At 38.8% G+C, this 20040-nt stretch overlaps 1 protein-coding gene across 1 annotated transcript; it reads left to right on the top strand.

Annotated features, from left to right (window-relative positions):
• The first annotated feature begins 681 nt into the window (after nucleotides 1–681).
• hspb8 (heat shock protein family B (small) member 8) lies at nucleotides 682–19540 on the top strand. Its single transcript, XM_042487482.2, has 3 exons — nucleotides 682–1551; nucleotides 9342–9405; nucleotides 16162–19540. Exons 1-3 carry the CDS (start codon nucleotides 1125–1127, stop codon nucleotides 16334–16336), a joined length of 666 nt encoding a protein of 221 aa, XP_042343416.1. The 5' UTR covers nucleotides 682–1124; the 3' UTR covers nucleotides 16337–19540.
• Nucleotides 19541–20040: the final 500 nt, after the last annotated feature.

Genomic DNA, 20040 nt, shown 5'->3' with positions numbered 1-20040 from the left:
AAGTGATCAGAAAAAGGTGAGCACGCATTAGCAGGTTCTGGGCTGGCGGCCCATCTGCAACGTGTCAGACAGCATTGGAGAAACGCTGATTTTTTTAGCGTAAAACTAATTTGTAGCATTTTTACTGGTTTAGAGAAGAAGACACCTCTGCTGCAAATTTGGCTCCCAGAAAAAAAACTTCCTGAACAATTAACTCTAAAGTATTTCTAACCAGGAGAAGTTTCACCTGGTTACAATCTGCAATCTTAAACCACTACATGCCACTGAATCCCCCTAAATCTTACACACTGAACCTCTGGCAGTGGTGCATGGTTGCCTGTTGTAGCACAGCAGATTCTTTTACCTATATCTTTTTATCAATAAATTTGGGAGGGGTATTTTAAGCATATCTTAATAATTAACAGGATGTGTCCCCTCAGCACACGCAGCCTTCACGATGTTGACTTCTTAGCTGTTTTGTTTAATCTGTGCTGTGACCTCAGCGAGTTTGACCTGAAGCTCTGCGTGATTTTCTATTAAAGAGCCGGTGAGTCACCGGGAGGAGGCAGCTCCAGCTCGGCCTGAGCGACATGTGCTCGCTAACTTCATTTGGTCAAAGGGGGGGCTGGTCTCCGGTCAGCTGTTGCGCCTGCGCTGCAAAAAATATCCACATTAGCAAATCAGTTCATCTTGATTTAAGCGTAAACATGACTTTTGACAATTAAAACAGCTGAAACGGATGATTTTTTTTCCCCAAATACGTTGTTTTTTAATCTTGCTGTCTTTGATTTTTAAGTTTTAAAGACTCTTGTTTGACTTCTTAGATGATACTTTTTGCAGTGCGCGCGCTCTCCGGATCCTCCCAGCACTTTCTCGACACTTGCCCTGTGCAGACTCATCGTTTGGGGAATCACCGCTCAGTATAAAACCCACAGCCAGCAGGGATTCACTTTTTTAGGAAAAGCAGAGTACTACTTCACGGTTTGTTGCTGGATCAGCGTGTTGCGTAACGGTGATGCGTAAAATCCAAAAGCGATAGTTTGACCACACGTAGATTTAAGACGGTTTTTTTTATACAAAGGAAAAGTTTTCGGGTTGTTTTGGACAAAAAGCAGAATTTGAACTGGTTTTGAACTTTTTTGGACATGGCAGAGGGAGACTTCTACACGATGGGAAACCGGCAGAGGTTTCCCCGGGATCCGTTTGGAGAGTCGCCGTTCAGAGATCAGTCTCCGTTCAGGGAGCAGCTCGCCTCTCGGTTTATGGACGATGACTTTGGGATGCCTCCTTTCCCGGACGAGCTGTCGATGGACTGGCCGGGCTGGGCGCGGCCGGGCCGGCTCAGCACGCGCCTCAGCCCCTCGCCCTTCGGCACCGGTTTACGCACAGGTTTCCCCTCGCGCCAGTCTGCGGGAGGCCCCGCGCTCTACACCAGCAGGTACGGGGAGCCCTCCTCCCGGAGCTCCCCCACCACCACCGGGGGGGAGCCCTGGAAAGTTTGCGTGAACGTCCACAGCTTCAAACCGGAGGAATTAAACGTGAAAACGAGAGACGGATTTGTAGAAGTTTCAGGTGAGTTAAGCCAAATTTAACCACTTTTATTTCCTTTTCTAGGACTCTATAAAGTGTGAGATGTGGGCCTCTGCATGAAAACTCTTGGTTTCTGTGTCTGGAGGTTAAAGTGAACCCACACGGTAATTCCCCGCTGTGACAACCATCCGTTCAGTTTATTTATAGAGCAAACACAGCAAATGCTGCCAGAGTGCCTTTAAAGTGGGGATTTAATTGCTCAAATACACAGTCAGGATGAAACATTAGCTTACTTTAAGGCATATTTAATAGAAAACGTATTACACGGAATATAAACAAAATAAAGTGGGAAAAGGTGTCACCTGTTTGAGAAAAACACTATTTTGCAGGGCCTTAGCTGCCACTGAGGACACTGAGGTCAAGCCCTCAGTATAAATGCTGAGAAATATGACATGGTATATTATTTTTAAAGGTGTCTTCTGCAGTTGAATATGACTTTCTGGAAAAAAAAACACTGAGATGAAAATCATTTTATTGTTTTTTCGAGCAGAAATGTGTCTCCGGCTGTGTGGTAAATGAATTAAACTGCATTTAAGGCCTACATTTTTTATATAAAAGTTCAAAGAAAATCAAAATAAACGGTCACAGTGTATTTTCACAGAGATTTTCGGTGGCTGGTCAGACCTTTTTTTGGCAGGATGAGATTTCACTGAGGGAATTTGACCTTTTTAGCCCCTCAACTATGTATTTTTTCTGTTTTTGTCTCTTCATCAGGTAATTACATTTAGACAAACTCGACAACCATCGTATGAGAATATAAAGGTTGTGTCTAGGTGCGTTCGTAAAATACCTCTAAACACACATTCAGTAACACACGGCTGCTTATGAGATGACGGGTTCCTCCACAGGAACAAACAACACAGACTTTACTGTTGTTGTTGTTTTGTGTCTCTTTGTAGTCGAGGTGTGTTTTTGAGTCCATGTCGTGTTGTTTTCTGGTTGATAATTCGTCTGTTTGTGGTTGTTGTGTTTTTTATGATAATTTTGTGTCTTTTTGTAGTAATTCCTTGTATTTTTGAAAGCATTTTGTTTCTTTTTGTTGTTGTTTTGGGTTATTTTGTGGTATGTTTCTTTTATGTGGTCGTTTCATGTGTTTTTGTTTTGTTTTTTAGAGCATTTTTTGTCTCTTCTTTGTCATTTTATGTCTCACTGCAGTAATTTTTGTGTCTTTTTTGGTCCTTTTGTGTTTTTGTCGCTTTTTTTGTCTTTTTGTTTTTGTCTCTTTATGCTTGTTTTGTGTCTTGTGCCATTTTGACTTTTATGTTTTTGTTTTTTTTTAAGGGGGTGGTTTGCATTTTTGGCTTTTTTGTTGTTTCATGACTCTTTACGGTAGTGTTGTGTCTGTTAGTTTTGTGTCTTTTTTTGTCCTTTTGTTGTCATTTTGTGCCTCTTTATGTTTGTTTTGTGTCGTTTTGCTGAAATCTTTTGTTGTTTTGTGTCTCTTGATGGTAGTTTGGTGTCTTTGTGGATTTTTTTTGGTTATTTTGTGACTTTTGTGGTTTTGTTTTTTTTGTTTTACTTTTGTCTCTGTCTTTTTTGGTTGTTTTATGTCTCTTTGTGGTTCATATGTGTCTTTGTGTCTTTACAAACCTACGTTTGTAGGGTTTTTTTTAATTATTTCGTGTCTGCGGTTGTTTTGCCTCTGTTTGTAGTTATTTTGTGTCTCTGCATTTTCTTTGTATCACTGTGTGGTCTTGTGTCTCTTCGTCATCATTTTGTGTGTCCTTTTAGTCATTTTGAGGCTTGCTGCTGGGGACATGTTAATTTGAGTGACAGTTTGAAGGTGAAGGCGAGGGGGACCTCTGACCCCTGCACACGGTCGGCCTGTTCAGTAATCCATACGTGCAAAAACGATCAGCGGTCGAGCCAAATCTAGAGTCTGAATGAAGCAAAGTAAAGCAGAACACCTTACAGAGAGTCTCTCAGGACTCTGACCTGGCTCAGAAACACGAGCTCTGTCACTGTGGCAGCAGATCTGAAGCAGCACAAAGAGCCTCGCTGCTGTAACATGCTCTCGGCATTAATGAGTCTTGATGTGGAAGAGCTGAACAGATTTCGGGTACTGGGAGTTGCATGTTGGCAGGCAGATCCTCAAGCCCGGGACACCTGTTTCAGATTCCTCTAGAATCACTCCCTCAGTCGCCCATGAGCTCGATTTAGATTTAAGGCAAGGCCCGTGACAACAGTCTCTGTTTACAATAAGACAAGCCGCTCGCTGCCATTAAACGCCAGAGAGAACGTTCTGGAAACAGGATTTTACCCAGCGGTCCTCGTGCTGGGTCTGCAGTCCTGCTGGTGTAACGGTCAGGCTCAGTCACTGATTATGGGGCTAAGAGGTTTGGTTAGTTAGTTAGTTAGTTAGTTAAAGCTAAAAGTGCAGCAGTCTAAAAGGATGCTCTGAGGGCACAGGCACACGCGTTAAAATGTTATGCACTTGTTGAAATCTCCTTAAAAACTAATAAATTAGGGGGTATAAGTGGGCAGAAAACATCACACAAGTTTGCTAAGAGGGGCTTAAGGGGCTGGAGACGTAAGTAAGAGCAGCCGGATTGTGTTGATAACAAGGGAATTAAAATTTTTAAAAATAATGATAAAAGGAATAAAAGAATAAATAGAAAATTTAGAATTATTTAAAAATTAGAAAAATAAATAAGGGTTTCCTCGTGTCTCACACTTTCCTCCTCATATTTTTAGGTAAAGCGTTGGCATGATTTGTGACTGTTAAAAGTATTAAGAAGAATTTAAAAATATGTGTAAAGATAAATAATAAATATACATTTTTAAAAACATGAAATTAAATTTAAATTCCAAAAAATTTAAATTAAAAATCTAAATTTTCTCTGTCAAGTTTACTAACGTTGGCAGGGGAGGGCGTCACGAGACCTTTGTAGGTAAAAATAAATGCTGTATAAAATTAAAAAAACAAGAGAACACCAGGTAAAACCCAAAAGCATGTATAAATATTTTTTTAATGTAAGTGCTCTAATAAAAGTAACAAAAGGTGCTTTACAGGTTTGAAAAATTTTATAAATAAAATCAGATGCAAAAACCAGGGAAGGGGAGACTCTGTCCCGTCCTGTATTAGAGGACACCATCACAAGACAACGCGTGTGTCATCTTCCGGTTTTACAGATATCATCATCATCCAAAAAAAAGATACATAAAATAAGTTAACTACCAGAATAATATATGACTAATATTCTTGCAAAAAATAACTTTTACACTGAAAAATAAAATGTACAAATCCACAGTTTATCCTGATAAAGAGCTTGTTTTCTCTTCTTCGATGATTTCTCCAGATAACGAGCGAATCTAAATGTTTCATATGTAATAGGGGTCGATTAATTTCGTTTTTTCAGGGCCAAAACCGATTATTAGTACTTAATGAGACCGATAACTGATATTTGGAACTGATATGCATTTAAAATAAAAATGAAAATATTTCTGTCAAATTTAGAATTTATAAATATAACAAATTTCAACACAAAACTTTGTTTAAATACCTTTAGCGAACGTTTAATCAAAACTGACACTTTCTTCATCATAAACAGAAAGTTCCCTGCAACTTTTTTTTTATATAAAGTTCAGTGAAAATTTGAACCAAAAATAATTAAATAAAAATATCCCCCTGAGGTTTTACAAAGTAAAAGTTCCTCCCATACTGACACTTTCTTTGTATACAACCAAATATGTAAATAACTAACTTCATCTTTGTGCATCATCTATATTTACTAAACAAAAATCTGCGCAGTTCCTCGTGGTGAAAAACAAAATCGTTTTAAATATCAGAAAACATCACACACAACAAAATCTGCATTTCTTCTTCTAAATTCATAAACGTCCAGTTTCAGCCATCAGTGATGAAGCAGCAGATCTCAGCGGCGCACACAGGGATTAAATTACATAAAACAAACAAAGCACCATATTCATATTTTATCATCCGAAATGTTCACAGAGGTAGAAATTGCTTCCTGATGTCGAGCTTCGGATGAATTCCAGGGATACCCGGGGCCGCCGAGGGCACGGAGGACAGCAGGGCCCCCGGCTCTGAGTTTTTTTTAAACACATTGTTGGTATGCCAGTTGGGTCATTCAATCAGCGCCATGTTGGGCCCGCCTGCCCGCCGCGCTGACTCGACCCTCCGTGCTAAAAGCGTGACGGGGAGCTGATACATGCATGTCGGAGGTGTTCAGTACATGAAGCAACAAATGTTTGACTGAATCCTCCTGATGAACCGAGTGTACCCATCATCTGAGCCGTGAGTTAACCCTTTAAAACCCGGCTCGAAAGCGGTTTCTTTTGCATTCAGGCGCCTCTCACAAGCTTTTTAACCCTTTGAAATCTTAGCAAATCTTTCAAAAACATGTGGGAAAAAAGTAATGACCAACTTAACAAAGGAAATGACCTGACAGTTTGTTTTTTGAAGTGGGGAGAATTATTAGAAAATTATCAAAAAAACTAGGCAAAATGTCTAGAAAACTGTCTATTTGTTCTCAGTATAATTATAAATTTACAATTATGTTACAGAAAAGAGCTGCACATATATTTTTGGGTCATTTTCTTGTTTTGTTTTTTGTTTGTTTTACTAGTTTTTGCTTATTTCAGGTAACTTTCTTGTAACTTTTTACTAATTTTGTGCTATTGTTTGGGGTATGTGTTGTTAAGTTGCTCATTGAGTTCTATCAATGTTTTTGAAAATAAAATTAAACCAATTTTTCTGTTTCTGACTGATAAAGTTCACTCAAAGTACGATTAAAATGTTACAGAATCTGACTGAAAAGTGCTCATTTCCTTAAATTATTCTTAAAAGTAAAATTGTAAAGTACAAGCAAAATGAACTAAAACAATTAAAATGAATGTGTAGCTGTGTTGCCGTTATTAATAACGCTTTTATAGTTTTAGTTTCTGTACTGAACTGAGTTAAACCTTTTATTCCAGCAGCAGACTGAAGGGGTCAAGATTTTCTTTCAATTTTGGGGGAGACGGAAAATCTGCGCATCAAACACTGAGTTTCCTGCATTCTGATGATTTATTTTCTTCACCATTTCATGGTGTAAATGTCCGTTTTTCCAAAATAAGTGCTCAGCTACTTTGATGTTTATATTGGGGGCCAAATACAAATGTTCTTTATATTTTTGGGATGTGTCCTCCTTAAATCTACAGTGACGCTAAACTCACATAGGATCAAAAATCCAATCCATCCAGTCCCTGTAGTGACACAGCACTTATCTAAAAGCAGTATAAATTCATATTTTTTGGACGTATTTCATTAATTTGTTTATATAGCGTGGACAGCACAGGTTAAAATTGTTACATAGGAAGACGACACGAACAGATGAGGTGTATATAAGGCAGTGATACTCCACTTACGGCCTGTTGTTCAGATAGACGGCTGACCCGCCGACCTTTTTCCAAGTCACTTTAAAATAAACTGATTCACTTTGGGATTTAGTTTTACTTTGGATGAAAATAAGCTGCCAGAGTGCATAAAGCAGCATCCAAATAGCCTCCTCCGAGGTCCATCTCATTATTTATATGACAATGAATGTGCAGAGTGCGGCCGTGACGTCACTGTCTCACATGATCCAGTGTACACGGCGACAGAAGGTTTTCAAAAGATTTCACTCTGAAACCAGGTTTCAAAAGTTTGCATTTTTAGGCCCCCAGAGCGCCGTTGTCGTGTGAACGAAAGGTCATGAAAAGTTTAGTACCGTTGCCGCGTAAATGCCCTCTTATTGATTATTACCTCCACCAAGGTGGTTATGTTTTCAGTTTGGTTTGCTGGTCTGTTTGTCAGCACGATCACAGAAAAACGACTTGGCCGAGGTGTGGCATTGGCCAAGGATAAAGCCATTATATATAGAAACGTATTTCAGTCACAGCGCATTGATACACTGAGAACTTTTTACTTTTGTTGACAGGGCATTTGGCTTTGATCGAGCTCTCCCCTTCTAGTTTTCTATAAATTCAACATTGTTTGATATTACACATTTCATCTATTGTTTGTATGTAAAAATATTGATTAATGCAGCTTAAAAAAATCTAACAAACTGCATAATAAGTGATGATTATTCTTTGATCTGAGTCCTTTTTACTGGCCGAGTGTGGCGACACATTTTGACAAATAAAGGTTTTATAGAAGTTCTTTGGATGTGTTTGCTACCTGCTGAAGAGGATTTTAGTTTGCTGCCTCGGTTATTAATTAAAATTTTACAGTAATCGTGGCTTCACACAGAAAAGAAGGAAAAACAGAGTTTGTCCTGCGGTGACACAGCTGCAGGAGTATCAGAAAGCTCCAGCGTCTCTGATACTTGTGAAAAACCTTTCATGCATGACGTAAATGTCCCGTCCGTCATCTCTCCTCCCAGAACATTCAGTATCATGAGCGTTACATCGAGCTTCTGGAATTTCTCTGTCGTAAGAGAGTTAAAAACAAGGACACGCTCTGACCAAACCTCCATTATTTATGAAATGGGACCGGTTTAAAGCGTTGGCGAGGTTTAAATAATAATGTTCTGACTTCACCGGTGATCTTAGCTCACTTCTCTCTGGAGTTTTATCCCGCCCTCGCGCTCTGGCAGAGGCGTCACTGTGGGGGTATAGGCCCGGAGCCCGGAGTGCAGACGGGGGTCGAGGGGTGGAGCGGGCCGCGCTGCTGCTGGCGGCGGCTGCAGTGATATTTAACAGCCCCACAGCAGCTGCGAGCAGGCCCGAGAGATACGACGGCCATAAACAGAGCGAGGAGGAGAAGGTGGAGGCCGGGGGGGCTCAGCTGTTCTCCACAACTTCATACCTACATGTGCTGAGTGTTTTCTGCAGGAGGATCATTCCTGGAAGAAAGAGACCGAAAAAAAAGGTGTTTCATTATTTCAGCGTCACAGCAGAGGCCCCCGCAGCGCAGCACTGCTGCGGCCGTGAAGCCAAACTGTGTGCGCCAAATAACACGCGTTTCATCGCCGTGTCATCGCCAGCTTTTTAGCCCCCTGAAAACAGACCTCCTGCACATGGTCGGGGGTGGGGTTGTTATTTTCATGATCGTGGTTAACCGTTTAAAACCTGGAGTCACATCACTTTACTTATGCTGCTTTCAGATGCTTTTTTTCTCTGTATTTAAACCTTTGAACCCGAGCAAAGTGGTGCAATTTCTTTCAAAAACACGGAGTACTAGATTTAGAGAATTAAAAAAATTAAAAAGGCGAGGGGAGAAAGAATAAAGCTGGGAAAAACTGTGTAATTATCATAATTACATATTTAAAACTTTCAAAATTACTAGAATTTCTTTGGTGGTTTTTCTCAGGTCATTTCTTGGTGGTTGTTGTTGTTTTTACTTTCTTTTCTGTTGTTTTGGGTTTTTTTCAGGCAATTTTTCTTGGACTTTTTATTGAGTTTTGGGTCATTTTTTTAGTTGTTAAAGCATTTTTCCTGGTCATTTCTGGGTTGTTGTTGCTATTTTTACTTTTATTTTATAGTTTTTGTTGTTGTTTTTTTTTATTTGTTGCCATTTTCCAGTCATTCTTGTACTTTTTATTGAAATATGGGTCATTTCTTCAGTTTCTTATTGACTTGTGAAAGAAATCAAGCATTGATGCATTTAGAGGTTTAAAGAGTCATGAAATGGCCCATATATATAATCACTGTCCGAGGGGACAAGGACACTTATTTATGATGCATGGCGTCACTAAACTATTGCAAAACCTTGAACCCTCATATATGAGGTTATTTAAGGTTTCTTTCCATTCTCTCACTCATTTTCTGATGTTTCTTTCCAACAGGAAAACACGAAGAGAAGCAGGAAGAAGGAGGCATAGTGACAAAGAATTTCACAAAGAAGATTCAGTGAGTATAAACTCTGGATCGCAGAGATTATAGCTGCACATACTTTTTTGTTTTCTGCACATTATGGACACAAAGGGTTAGATATCCCCCCGCCCCCAGAGAAACTCACGCAAAACACGTCACCTGGTGGAGTTTCGCTGGCTCTCGAGGTTATTGCTGAAAGTACAGGCTGTACTTTGGCGTTTTCATATTACACGCCACATTTCCTTCCAGCATGCACACAAAGAGGAGAAAAGCAGATCAAGAGACCAAAATCTCAAAACTCAAACTCGGACCAAAATCTGATAAAAACAGTAAAACCACAAAGTGCTGACTGAATTTAAAAAATCACATTTTAGTGCCAATTTCAGCAGATATTGAGAGAGTTTGTTTAGAAGAAGCGTGCACCACAGTTTCCTGCACAGTTAGAAACGGAGGCGGAAAAAACACACATCAAACTGTAAAACTAAGCTGATCTGATATAAACCGAGATTCTGTTACTGCGTTGCATATTTCGCGCCTTAAATGTTTTTAGAAACATTTTTGCATACTGTTTAACTGTAATACTAGATTGTTTGTTACTAGCTGGCCGCCACTGTTTCATATGTTCGAGTTAGCGTTATGTCACCCTAGCAGGAGCATTTGTAAGTCTGATGCGGTGAAGTGCATTCTGGTAGTTGTAGGTTTTCTACCTCTCAAGCAAAAATGTACTTTTTCTCTGTTTTCTCTGTCTTGTAGCACCAATTTCAAAAATATTTGCATCTTTCTGTTGCATAGTCATTCTAGTTTCATTAAAAGGCCATTTCGCCAGTATTAAACTATTTCTTTAAGCCAAAAAAAAACCATATAGTCATGATATACAGCACTGATTTCCAACCTCAGGGTCAAGGAAACCCACAAGGCGTCAGTAGGAGTAAGGGGTGATTTAAAAAATAAAAAATAATAAAAATAAACTCTGCTATGCAGAAAAACGGATTTTTCTTAATATTGTTTTTTTTTTCTTGTGATATACTGCATAGTATCATATTTCAAGAGAAACAAGTAGACATGTTTTCATAATAAAAGCACAATCAGGGAACCACAGCTACAGAGAGCGAGATAAATTATGAGTTTTCTTGATTTTAAAACTTTATTTTTGCAATATTGCCCTTTAATCACTTTAATTCCTTCCTTTTTTTGCTTCCTTTTGTAAATAAAAATCTTTTAAAAAGTAATGGTTTATGTAACAATTGTTTGGAGAAGTTCTATTAACTTTGCTGTGTATTAACATGTACACGACTGACAGTGCGCTATAATTAAACAGTCCAGTCCGGTGACACAGTCGAAATGGAAAAACGATAAATACCAGTGCTCCTCTTATTCACATGATGGTGTGTGTGTGTGTGTGTGTGTGTGTGTGTGTTTACTGCTAAGAATGGCACAGTACACAGGGCAGAGGTTTATGAAATATTTCCATTTTATGCTTCTTTATACGACTCCTCTACTGTATTAAGAGGAAATATTAGATTTTTGCTCCCCTGAATACAAGTTTGGTTTATTGCTATTATTATTGCTGTGAGAAACGAAGAATGAAAAAGTAGCAGAGCTGCAGTTAAAACTACATTCTCAGCTATTCAAACTCACACTGTGACTAATCTGTGCTATCTGTCTGTTTCATATAAGCGGAGGATTTGGGGATCGAGGTCAGTTATTTATATATGACCCCCCCACTATATATTCAGTCTGTCGTTGGTTTTAGGTTTTGCTCAGCCGAGGAGCACAGGCCTCATCTGAGGGCTTTCCAATTAAAAGGATTGTGATATGAGCAGAGCGGGGCTAGCACAACTGCTTACTAATTAGCCAACAGGAAATTAGCAGAACTGGAGTGACGCGCCAGCGAGACGGCGATTCGCACCAGCGATTAGCGCTGCCGTTTGATGTCTTCCCGCTGCCCAATTAAAGGCGGAGAGCCGGGCAGGTTGTGGAAAGTTCTGCGGCCTGTTTGGCTTGGATGAGTTACAGTATGAAGAGTCGACGGAGACGTTTGAGCGGTCCTTTTCCCTGTAGTGCCTGCTTCAGGGTTGTAGCGTTAGCGAGGGCTGTTTTTGACAGTGACGGCTGTTTGTTTGTCCACTCGACACTGATACGAGTTTGAAGCAGCTGTTCAAAATGTTTAAAGTGAGAGTAGCGGACCGTTTAGATAAACAGAAGCGGGATTTTGTCATGTTGAAGAGTAAGGACATGCCTCTCTGTATTTTCAGTAGAGGGAAGAAGGAAGGTAGAAGGCAGTTTAAAAAACGAAATTTAATTTGTCCTTAATGCAGCTATATCTTTGGAGTTGAAGGATGAGTTGATTAAAAACAGCAGCTGCTATGAAGACTCCATCCGGTTGCTCGGGCACGTTGCTGCTGATGGCGTCATTCAGTTCCTGCAGTGCATTTTTTGAATTTGCATCAGAGTCTTGTGTCCTCATGGCTCCCGACAAAGTCCACCCCTCCAGAGCAACGGCTTGACCCGGGCTGTTAGGGGTTAACTATGTCTCTGTGAAGATGTGCACAGAGCAGTCTCTGATTTCCCGTTGCTGATTTAGCCTCAATTTAGCATCTCATCCACTTTATTCTCCAGTGACCGGACATTAGCCAGAAGAAGGCTTGGTAGAGGAATGGCTGTCGGTCCCAGTCGGTACCAGCTGATTGCAGACTTTATCGATGATGTAAACAGGACAACACGGTGCAAAGGTGGATTTTGCTGTTAAACAAGTGAGAAATATGTCAGTTATTAACCAGATTTGTTGCTGTTAAATCATTTTAAGGGCAAAGGTAGCTCTCAGCCTCTCAGGTCTTACTGTCTTGTGTCTCTCTGCCTCAGCGTCTCTGCAGGGAATAAGCATATTGGAAGTGTTTTGGCAGCTGTACAAAATCAATGTGTGAGATAAAATGTGCTCCTGCCAGAGGTAAATAAACTCCCCGAGCTGGACTGATAAGGCTTCTGCCTGCGTCCTACGTAATGGGCTGGCTGAGTGATTTGACTTTGTCAGACGGGACAACTTTGCTTCGCAGCAATTGACTTGTGAAGGAAGTAGTTGTGGGACTGACACCAAAACGTGTGTGTAAGTGTGTGTGTGTGAGTGTGGTTAGAGTAGTTAATGTTCAGCATTGATGCTGGCGTACACACACTTGTTTTAGATTTGTTTTTAGTTTGACCCAGTATATATGACACTGAACATTGAAAGTTATCGTCAGCCGTGATGTGGCTCCACGGTTAGACAGTCAGGCCACCACTTTGGTCCAGACTGAAATAACTTGACAACAAATGAATGAATCACCATAAAATTTTACACAGACACTCGTGATCAGCTGAGGGTGAATCCTGCAGACCTTTGTGTTCCCCTGACTTTTCCTCCAGCACCAGCATGAGGATGGCATTAGTGGTTTTGAGTGAAATGGCGTCCCAGCTAACAAATTTTGGTTCTAAAAACATTCTGAGAATGACTCATTACCACCAATGCAAAGTTTTAGTAATGTTTTCAGCAGCATGTTTTATTTTAGTCTCCAGAACTTCTTAAGTTAAGGAAACATCAAAAAATGTTGGGTTTTTTTGTTAACATATCACATTACATTACATTTCCATACATTTTTACAAAAATGTTCTGTAATCTCAGGCCTCAGTAACATGTCCTGCATGTTGCTTTAAAAACATTCTCCATTTGTTCTGATTTAACATTGTGGGAACGTTTTATAATCATCTATCACCTCTCAACATCACCAAAACATCCCCAGAATATCGCAGTTATAACGTTACATCTTAGTCAGCATTTAACCTTATAGGGACATTATAATAATATAAATAAAAATACAAAATAAATGATAAACATCCTTAAAATGTTTTCTTTAAAACATTTTTGTAATTTGTAGGTGCCGTTAGCCGATGTTGTGGGAACGTTCCCCGCCTGCTGGGTAAACTCTTAAATAAATTGAAATGAAATCTGGTAGCGTACACACATTAATGATCCCCATGGGATGAATTTTAATAACTTTTATGATTTGTTAACTTTTCCTCTATCATCATCATCATTATTTAAGTTTTTCCAAGCAGCAACCTCTGGGGCTGAAAAATGAAGCCAACACAAAGTGCCAAAAACTGCAGTTCCTCAAGTGCGAGTAAATCCCCAAAGACCCGCATGTTAAAATGCCCATCTGCACAGCAGAAATAAACAAACTGGTACAAAAAAAACACTTTTGGTTCCTAAAGCTAATTTCAACATTCATGAAAACTATATTTTTATAACTCCCCCATTTACATGAAACCAGACAGGTATGAAGCAGCTGACAGGACGCGTCACAACATCACGTGACTCTTCTGAGGAAGACAGAAACATGTCCGTGTCTGCCGATAAGAAAAGATTTAATATGAAAACTTGTTTTTTTTGCAGAAAACTCTGTGTGGGGTGGGATATGGGGATGATAATGTTTGTAAAATTTCATGACCTGGTGTTTTTCACTCTATTTACATCAAATTCTGTCATTAATTTATTGTTTCACCTACCAGCCCAGGGACAACAAAAAAAAGCAAATAAAATTGCAACTTTGCTAAAACCTAGTAAAATGCTTCTCTCCTTTTTTAATATAAGGTTAATGTTTTATTGCATCTGTCTAAATAAAATTACATCCATTGCATCCCTACATTTGAGTCTTCGTTGTGAACTTGGGTCTGCAGGTTGGTCACACAAACAGACCTGAGTTGATCTCCGTGTCCGTCGGCTTCTGCGTGCTGAAGTTTTCAGTCCCTGCTGACTCGTTTTTCTCAGTGGAGTGGGAAGCCAGTGGAGGGTCCTCTCTAATTAAATGGAGGGTAAACTTGCAGCCTCCTCGTCTGAGCGGGGCAGCCTGATGTTTATATTAACTCTCAGAGACACTTGGCTGCTCGCTCAGAACACCTACCATACCCATATTTGGCCTCGCTGTCCGGACGAGAGCAGAGTTTGCTTGGATCGCTCTGCGTGTTTTTCCTCTGCACCAGGTTTTGGAGGACGTTCATTCCAAAGTGACGTGTTTTATTTTGAAACTTGAAATTAACCCAAAGCTTAACACTGTAACATCATTAATTACAATTGTTCCTAAAGGGGATTTATAGTTTAATGGAAGTAAAACTCAGCAGCTCTGGCTGATTTTCCATCAACACTTTATCTTCCTGCAAGTTTTGGAAGCCAATTATCTCGCTCTGCTGTGGAAAATATAACATTTTCAGCACGAGAAGTGTCAAAACGTGAAGTGAGGAGGCAAAAAGAAGAAGAAGCTAGACACTAAATTAGTCGTTGCCTATATGACAGATGAGAACAGCAGATTAGGAAAGTATACAGCGACGGAAATTTACAGGTGTTAAACTCCTGCAGACAGACACTTTCATTAATTAGAATCCGGTTTCGTTTTTTACCTCACACCTGGATCAGCTGTGTGTTTTCTATCCCTGCCGCAGAGCTGGAGGATTTTTAATGAAAACTCCTGATGGCTTTCACTTCATCTCCCATGTGCGAGATAGTTTTGTGAGTCTAAAATGAGTGCTACAGCCAAGGAGGACGGGGTGAACATTTTTTATTAACAGTCAAAATCATGAGCCAAGTCTCTCTTTTTTTTCTCTCCTATACACGCGGTGCTAAGATCATCCGACTGCAGGCTGTTTATGGGGATTGTGTTAATAAAAAAAATCCCAGCATTTAACAATGTTTGCACAGCAGCACTTATGGAAGAAGATGTCACAGTTTTGCATGACCTCCAAGAAGGAAGTGAACCGTTTCTCTCGGCTGTTTCTCCTCACCGCTCTCCTTATTTTGTTCCTCCCACTCTTTTTGCTTTTAAATATGCTGCACGCACACAGCAACTGACAAACTTTTCACCAAGTAAACTTTTGCTACTCTTAACATCTAAACTTCTGTCCTCGCAGAAAAAAACATATACAGGGTTCATAGGGTTATGAAGAACCTAGATGAGTCATTGCATTTGTAGATAGTAATTTCCAGGCCTGGAAAAATTAAATGTATTCTGAAAGTTTTGGAAAAGTCATGGAATTTAGTTTCATAAACCTGTATAGTATAACATGATGTGTTCAAGGACCATCTGAAAATAAAAAAACAAAACAATGATCATTCTGTTTTTACAGTTTCTGGCTGTGAATTGTTGGTGATTTTTAAAGAAAACATGCCTTCCAAATCTATGGCATGTTTTTTAAAAAAAAAAAAAATTAAAAAATAAATAAATAAATAAAATCACCTTTTTTAATTTCCCAAAATTTTAAAATAAGAGCAAAATCACAAAAAAAATTAAAGCAAAAAAATCACCAACATGTTTCTCTATAAAAATTGCCAAAAATGTTTAAAGGAACAAAATTGTATTTTTTTGCTGTAAAAATCATCAATTTATTTTAAACATTTATTTTAATTTATTTATTTTTTCTTTAACATTACCAATACAATTTAAAGAAAAAAAATGTTAAAAATTTTGAAAAAAAAATGCCTTTTTCAAAAAAAAAAATTGTCAACAACAAAAAAGAAAGCAAACAAACTGCCTATTTTTTTGTTAAAAATCACCCAAAAATTGTGGGGAAAAAATGGACACATTCGTAAAAGAAAAAAATGTTCAAGAAATGAAAAATAGCCTTTATGTTCCTTTAAAATTTATAATGAAAATGGCTTGATAATACGGTCATTAAAAGTCTCGGAAAAGTCATGGAAATTTAATAGTAAAAATATGCATGAACCCTGCATATACTCTCTCTCAGCCCTTCTCTCCTCTGTTTCTTCAGGATCCCGATAGATGTGGACCCTCTGACCGTTTTCGCCTCCTTGTCCCCCGAGGGCGTCCTCATCATCGAAGCTCGGCAGACGCCTCCATATTACCTCTTCAGCAACGAGGGCTGCCAGGGTGGAGACGCAGAGGAGCTGGAGCCCCCTAAACCCCAAGAGCCCCCGATGGTCTAACCCCCCCACAGCCTCACTAACATAAACCATCCTGCACAATCATGTTTGATATGACATGTGTGGCCTTCAGCTTCATGTTATGAGACACCTGGAGTGAAAATGTGTAAAATATGCCGCGGAAATAGAGTTTGATGTTTGGGTGCAGCAGGGATGTTGTTTTTTATTGTAGGCCGACCTGGAAGTTAGCATCATCCTGGTTCCCTCGACAAATAGATAATGGGATTTTTCCATTGGATTCTCTATTATTGCAGAAAATTATCTCCATGACAAACAAAAGTTTATGATACTTTTGTTCAGCAAGATCATCTTCACAAATGAACAATACTTTTATGATTCTCTCTCACACACTTTTTAATTTTTTATTTATTTATTTATTTCCGCAACGTCAGCTTGATTTATTTTTTTGGAGCCCCTATATCCCTTTTTCAGGGGAAGATACGACCAGCATAAGAAGTAACTCACACAGTTGTAGCTTAGTTTAGGGAAAAATCCTGGTGAGGCATGGACTAAACCATGTTGTACCTTTAACTCTTTAAAACCTGGATCAACATCAGTTTTCTAGTGTTAAAATGCCTTTCACAAGCTATTAAACCCCTGAAACCTAAACAAAACCTGGCAAGAAATGTCCCTCATATTGCAGGAAATTAGTAAAAACAAGAAAATTATGAGGAAAGTTTTGAGATTCTTGGCCTAAAATATTCAGAAAATTATGTGTATATTTTCTATTTACATATATTTAAAATAATGTGTGTGTGTGTGGGGGGGGGTACCTTTTTCAGATAATTTGTTCATTTTCTTCGTTGATTTTTTTTTTTACTTGTTATATTTTCAGGTCATTTTCTTGTTGCCCTTTTTGTTTTTTTGTTGGTTTTTTTTTACTAATTTCCTGCCAATTTTGGGCCATTTCATGTCAAGTTTGCTTTCTACCCATATTTTTAAAAGAAGTCAAACCAATTTTCTCAGGTTTCGAATGGGTTTAGGGGTGCCAGGAGCCCCAGAGAGCTTCTGCTATTTTCTTATACAAAGTTCAGTCTTTCAAAAGTTTTATTGAGCCAGTTTTCATTTATTTATGGCACTATTTCTTCAGAAATAAAAACTTGCAAACAAAACCAAACTTTTCATTGGTTTTGTGCCACTGGGGCCCTGGGTAATCAGTCCAACTTTTCCTCTCACTACGACGCCCTGCTGATGTATTTCATGTTGTAGGAAAAAAAAGCGAGAGTCTCTAAAGCTTGTGTTAACAACAGACCCAATTCCAGGCATCTACCCAAAAACCCATTCAAAAAAAAACCCAATGACTTTGAGACGAGGGAACAGTGGGTGCTAAAATGATAACTCATTTCTGGGTTTTAGGACTCATTCCTGCAGCACTCTATTAAAACTGCACAAGGAAAAGTTATGTATGCAAGCAGAATAGTGAAGAGGCTCCTGTCACTACCCACAGAGCTGCCATAGATTTGCCCGGTTATTATTTCGCTTTCATTAAAAGTAAACACAAAACACAAAGGTCCAGAAGAACTCGAAAATGAAGATGTTTATTTTCACTCCCTTTGGTGTATTTTACTAAAAAATTGATTACAGAGCAGCTGGTTTGATAAACATGAAGTGATGCTCAGTTTCAGCATTGCTGGGAGCCTTAGTTTTTGCTTCTCTTGTATTAAAATTACATGAAGGGGTGAAGTGCGGCCGGAGAGCACAGAAACAACACTTCGCCACCTTTTTTCTCCAAGTAGAATATTTGCAGTTTACATAATCCGGTTTAAATTCATATACGTGTTTTAAGCGCTTGGAGATCTGATCATCACTAAAGCGTATGTCTGCAACTTTAGGAGCAATAAAAACAAAACAGAGTGTTGTTATCACAATGACATATAAAAAGTGTTCATATCAACTCATGCATTGGATAACATGCAAGAAAATATTCTACCTTAACCCTTTCAAGCCCAAGCAAAGCTTGACTTTTTTTCAAATAACGGAAAGAGGGCAATGCAAAAAAACAAAAAAATAAATGATCGAAAGATGTTCAAGAAATAAGTCAAAGGGATAAGAACATTACCTGAAAATTAATGAAAAACACATGTTATACATGTATAAAATAATTTAAAAAAAACATAAATAATCTCAAAAAAGTGCTAAAAAATATAATTCTGTAATAATTTTAAACATAATTCTCCCCTAGGTTTTTTTTCTATTTCCCCTCCACAGTTCTCCCTTGCTTTAAAAAAAAAAAGATCTAAACCTACTACTTTCTTGCAGTTTGTAAAACATTTCTTTCCAGGTTCGTCATTACCTTTTTAATCCATGATTTTGGGGGTAGTCTTAGAACAGCACAGTGAATTAATTTCTCAGCATTTTTCTAGCTAACGGATAACTAGAAAATATGAAAAGGCAGCAAAACATCGTTTAATTTGATAGTTATAGTTGACTAAAATATGTAAACCTGCCATTATACCTCTTAAGTGCACAGGTGCACTGCAGTACATAAACAAATAGACATTTTATTACATATGTGAGTTCAGAACTGCAGAAATGAACTTTAAATTTAAAGATCACAAATGTCCAAACTTTTTTGTGGAGTTTGTGGAGCCCTCCGTGAGTTAACTTGTCTTGTGCAGCTTTAATGCTACATGTGGGTGCATCCTAAGGTTACGCAAGAGCTGTTGGGCCACACATTATAATTTATAGCATTCTCAATAACCAGTAAGTTAATATAAATCTGTATGTGAAACACATTTATATTTGTATTTATATTAACATGCAGTTAATTTAGCGGAGCAGACGTGTCATCAAATATATGTGATATCTTTGGTTAAAAAAAGACAAATGTGCCTTTATTTACTTGAGTGCCTTCAGTCCTCCAGTTGTTTTTCTTTTTGAGTTAATGAATGTCACTTAAACTGACAAGAAACGAGAGCGAGTTACCTTTTTAGGCTTCATTAGAGGGTGAATTGTGTGCATTAATACTGTATTCTACCAAAGTGTAAATATACATCAGTAATTCATTATAAATAATAATCTAAAGTGTTGCAGGTTTTGCAATATGGTTTGCATTTTTTTCTTTTTCTATCTGAGCATTCAGGAAGATGGCTGCATGATTGTTGGAGCGGGCGGACTGACTTGTTTGCCAAAGACGTTTGTTCCTTTCCCTCTTTGCCGTCGACGTCTTTGTATTGGCTGATGCAATAAAAATGTCCAGCCAATCTCCCGGTGTGTCTTAACATCTGTGTCTTTTATTGAGAACCGTGCCACTCACTGGCCTGGTACCAGGGATCCAGGGAGCCTGTGGTGTTATTGTTGGATAACAGAAGGAATTGGGCAGCAGATTAGCAGAGGGCTTAGTGCTGGGTAAGATTGGCACCGCTGTGTGTTGCAAAATGGGCAGAATGCACGGAGGCAGCATTGCCAGAGCTTTTGTATGCAAGTGCAACAACAACAAAAAAAAAAAAATGGGGCAGTTCCTTTGCATCTTGTGTGATGCAAAATAATGTAATCTTCTCTGTGTGCTGGAATCAAGAGGGATGATCAGTTTTGAAAAAGTTTCCAAACTGGAGTCACGCTGTGGAAACAACAAAAAGGCGTCCGAAAGCAAAGGCGCCGCTTTGTGAGACGTGCCAGCTCACATAAACTGTTGTATTTATTGGTATTAGATGGACTCGCGCTGCCATGGCAACAGCATTATTGGCAGAGTTACTCATGTTGAATTG

Source organism: Plectropomus leopardus, chromosome 4 (genome assembly GCF_026936395.1).
Source record: "Plectropomus leopardus strain MGB_pleo_1.0 chromosome 4, ASM2693639v1, whole genome shotgun sequence".
NCBI classification, from domain to species: domain Eukaryota; kingdom Metazoa; phylum Chordata; class Actinopteri; order Perciformes; family Serranidae; genus Plectropomus; species Plectropomus leopardus.
Note: the sequence above shows the minus strand (reverse complement) of the source record. Positions and strands in the feature narration are given on the sequence as shown.

What these genes read in the sequence shown, in the direction of transcription:
- hspb8 (XM_042487482.2), top strand. Translation starts at nt 1,125, where the DNA reads ATGGCAGAGGGAGACTTCTACACGATGGGAAACCGGCAGAGGTTTCCC. An exon ending in CGGATTTGTAGAAGTTTCAG is followed by an intron (nt 1,552 to 9,341) that starts GTGAGTTAAGCC and finishes TCTTTCCAACAG; the next exon opens with GAAAACACGAAGAGAAGCAG. An exon ending in AATTTCACAAAGAAGATTCA is followed by an intron (nt 9,406 to 16,161) that starts GTGAGTATAAAC and finishes CTGTTTCTTCAG; the next exon opens with GATCCCGATAGATGTGGACC.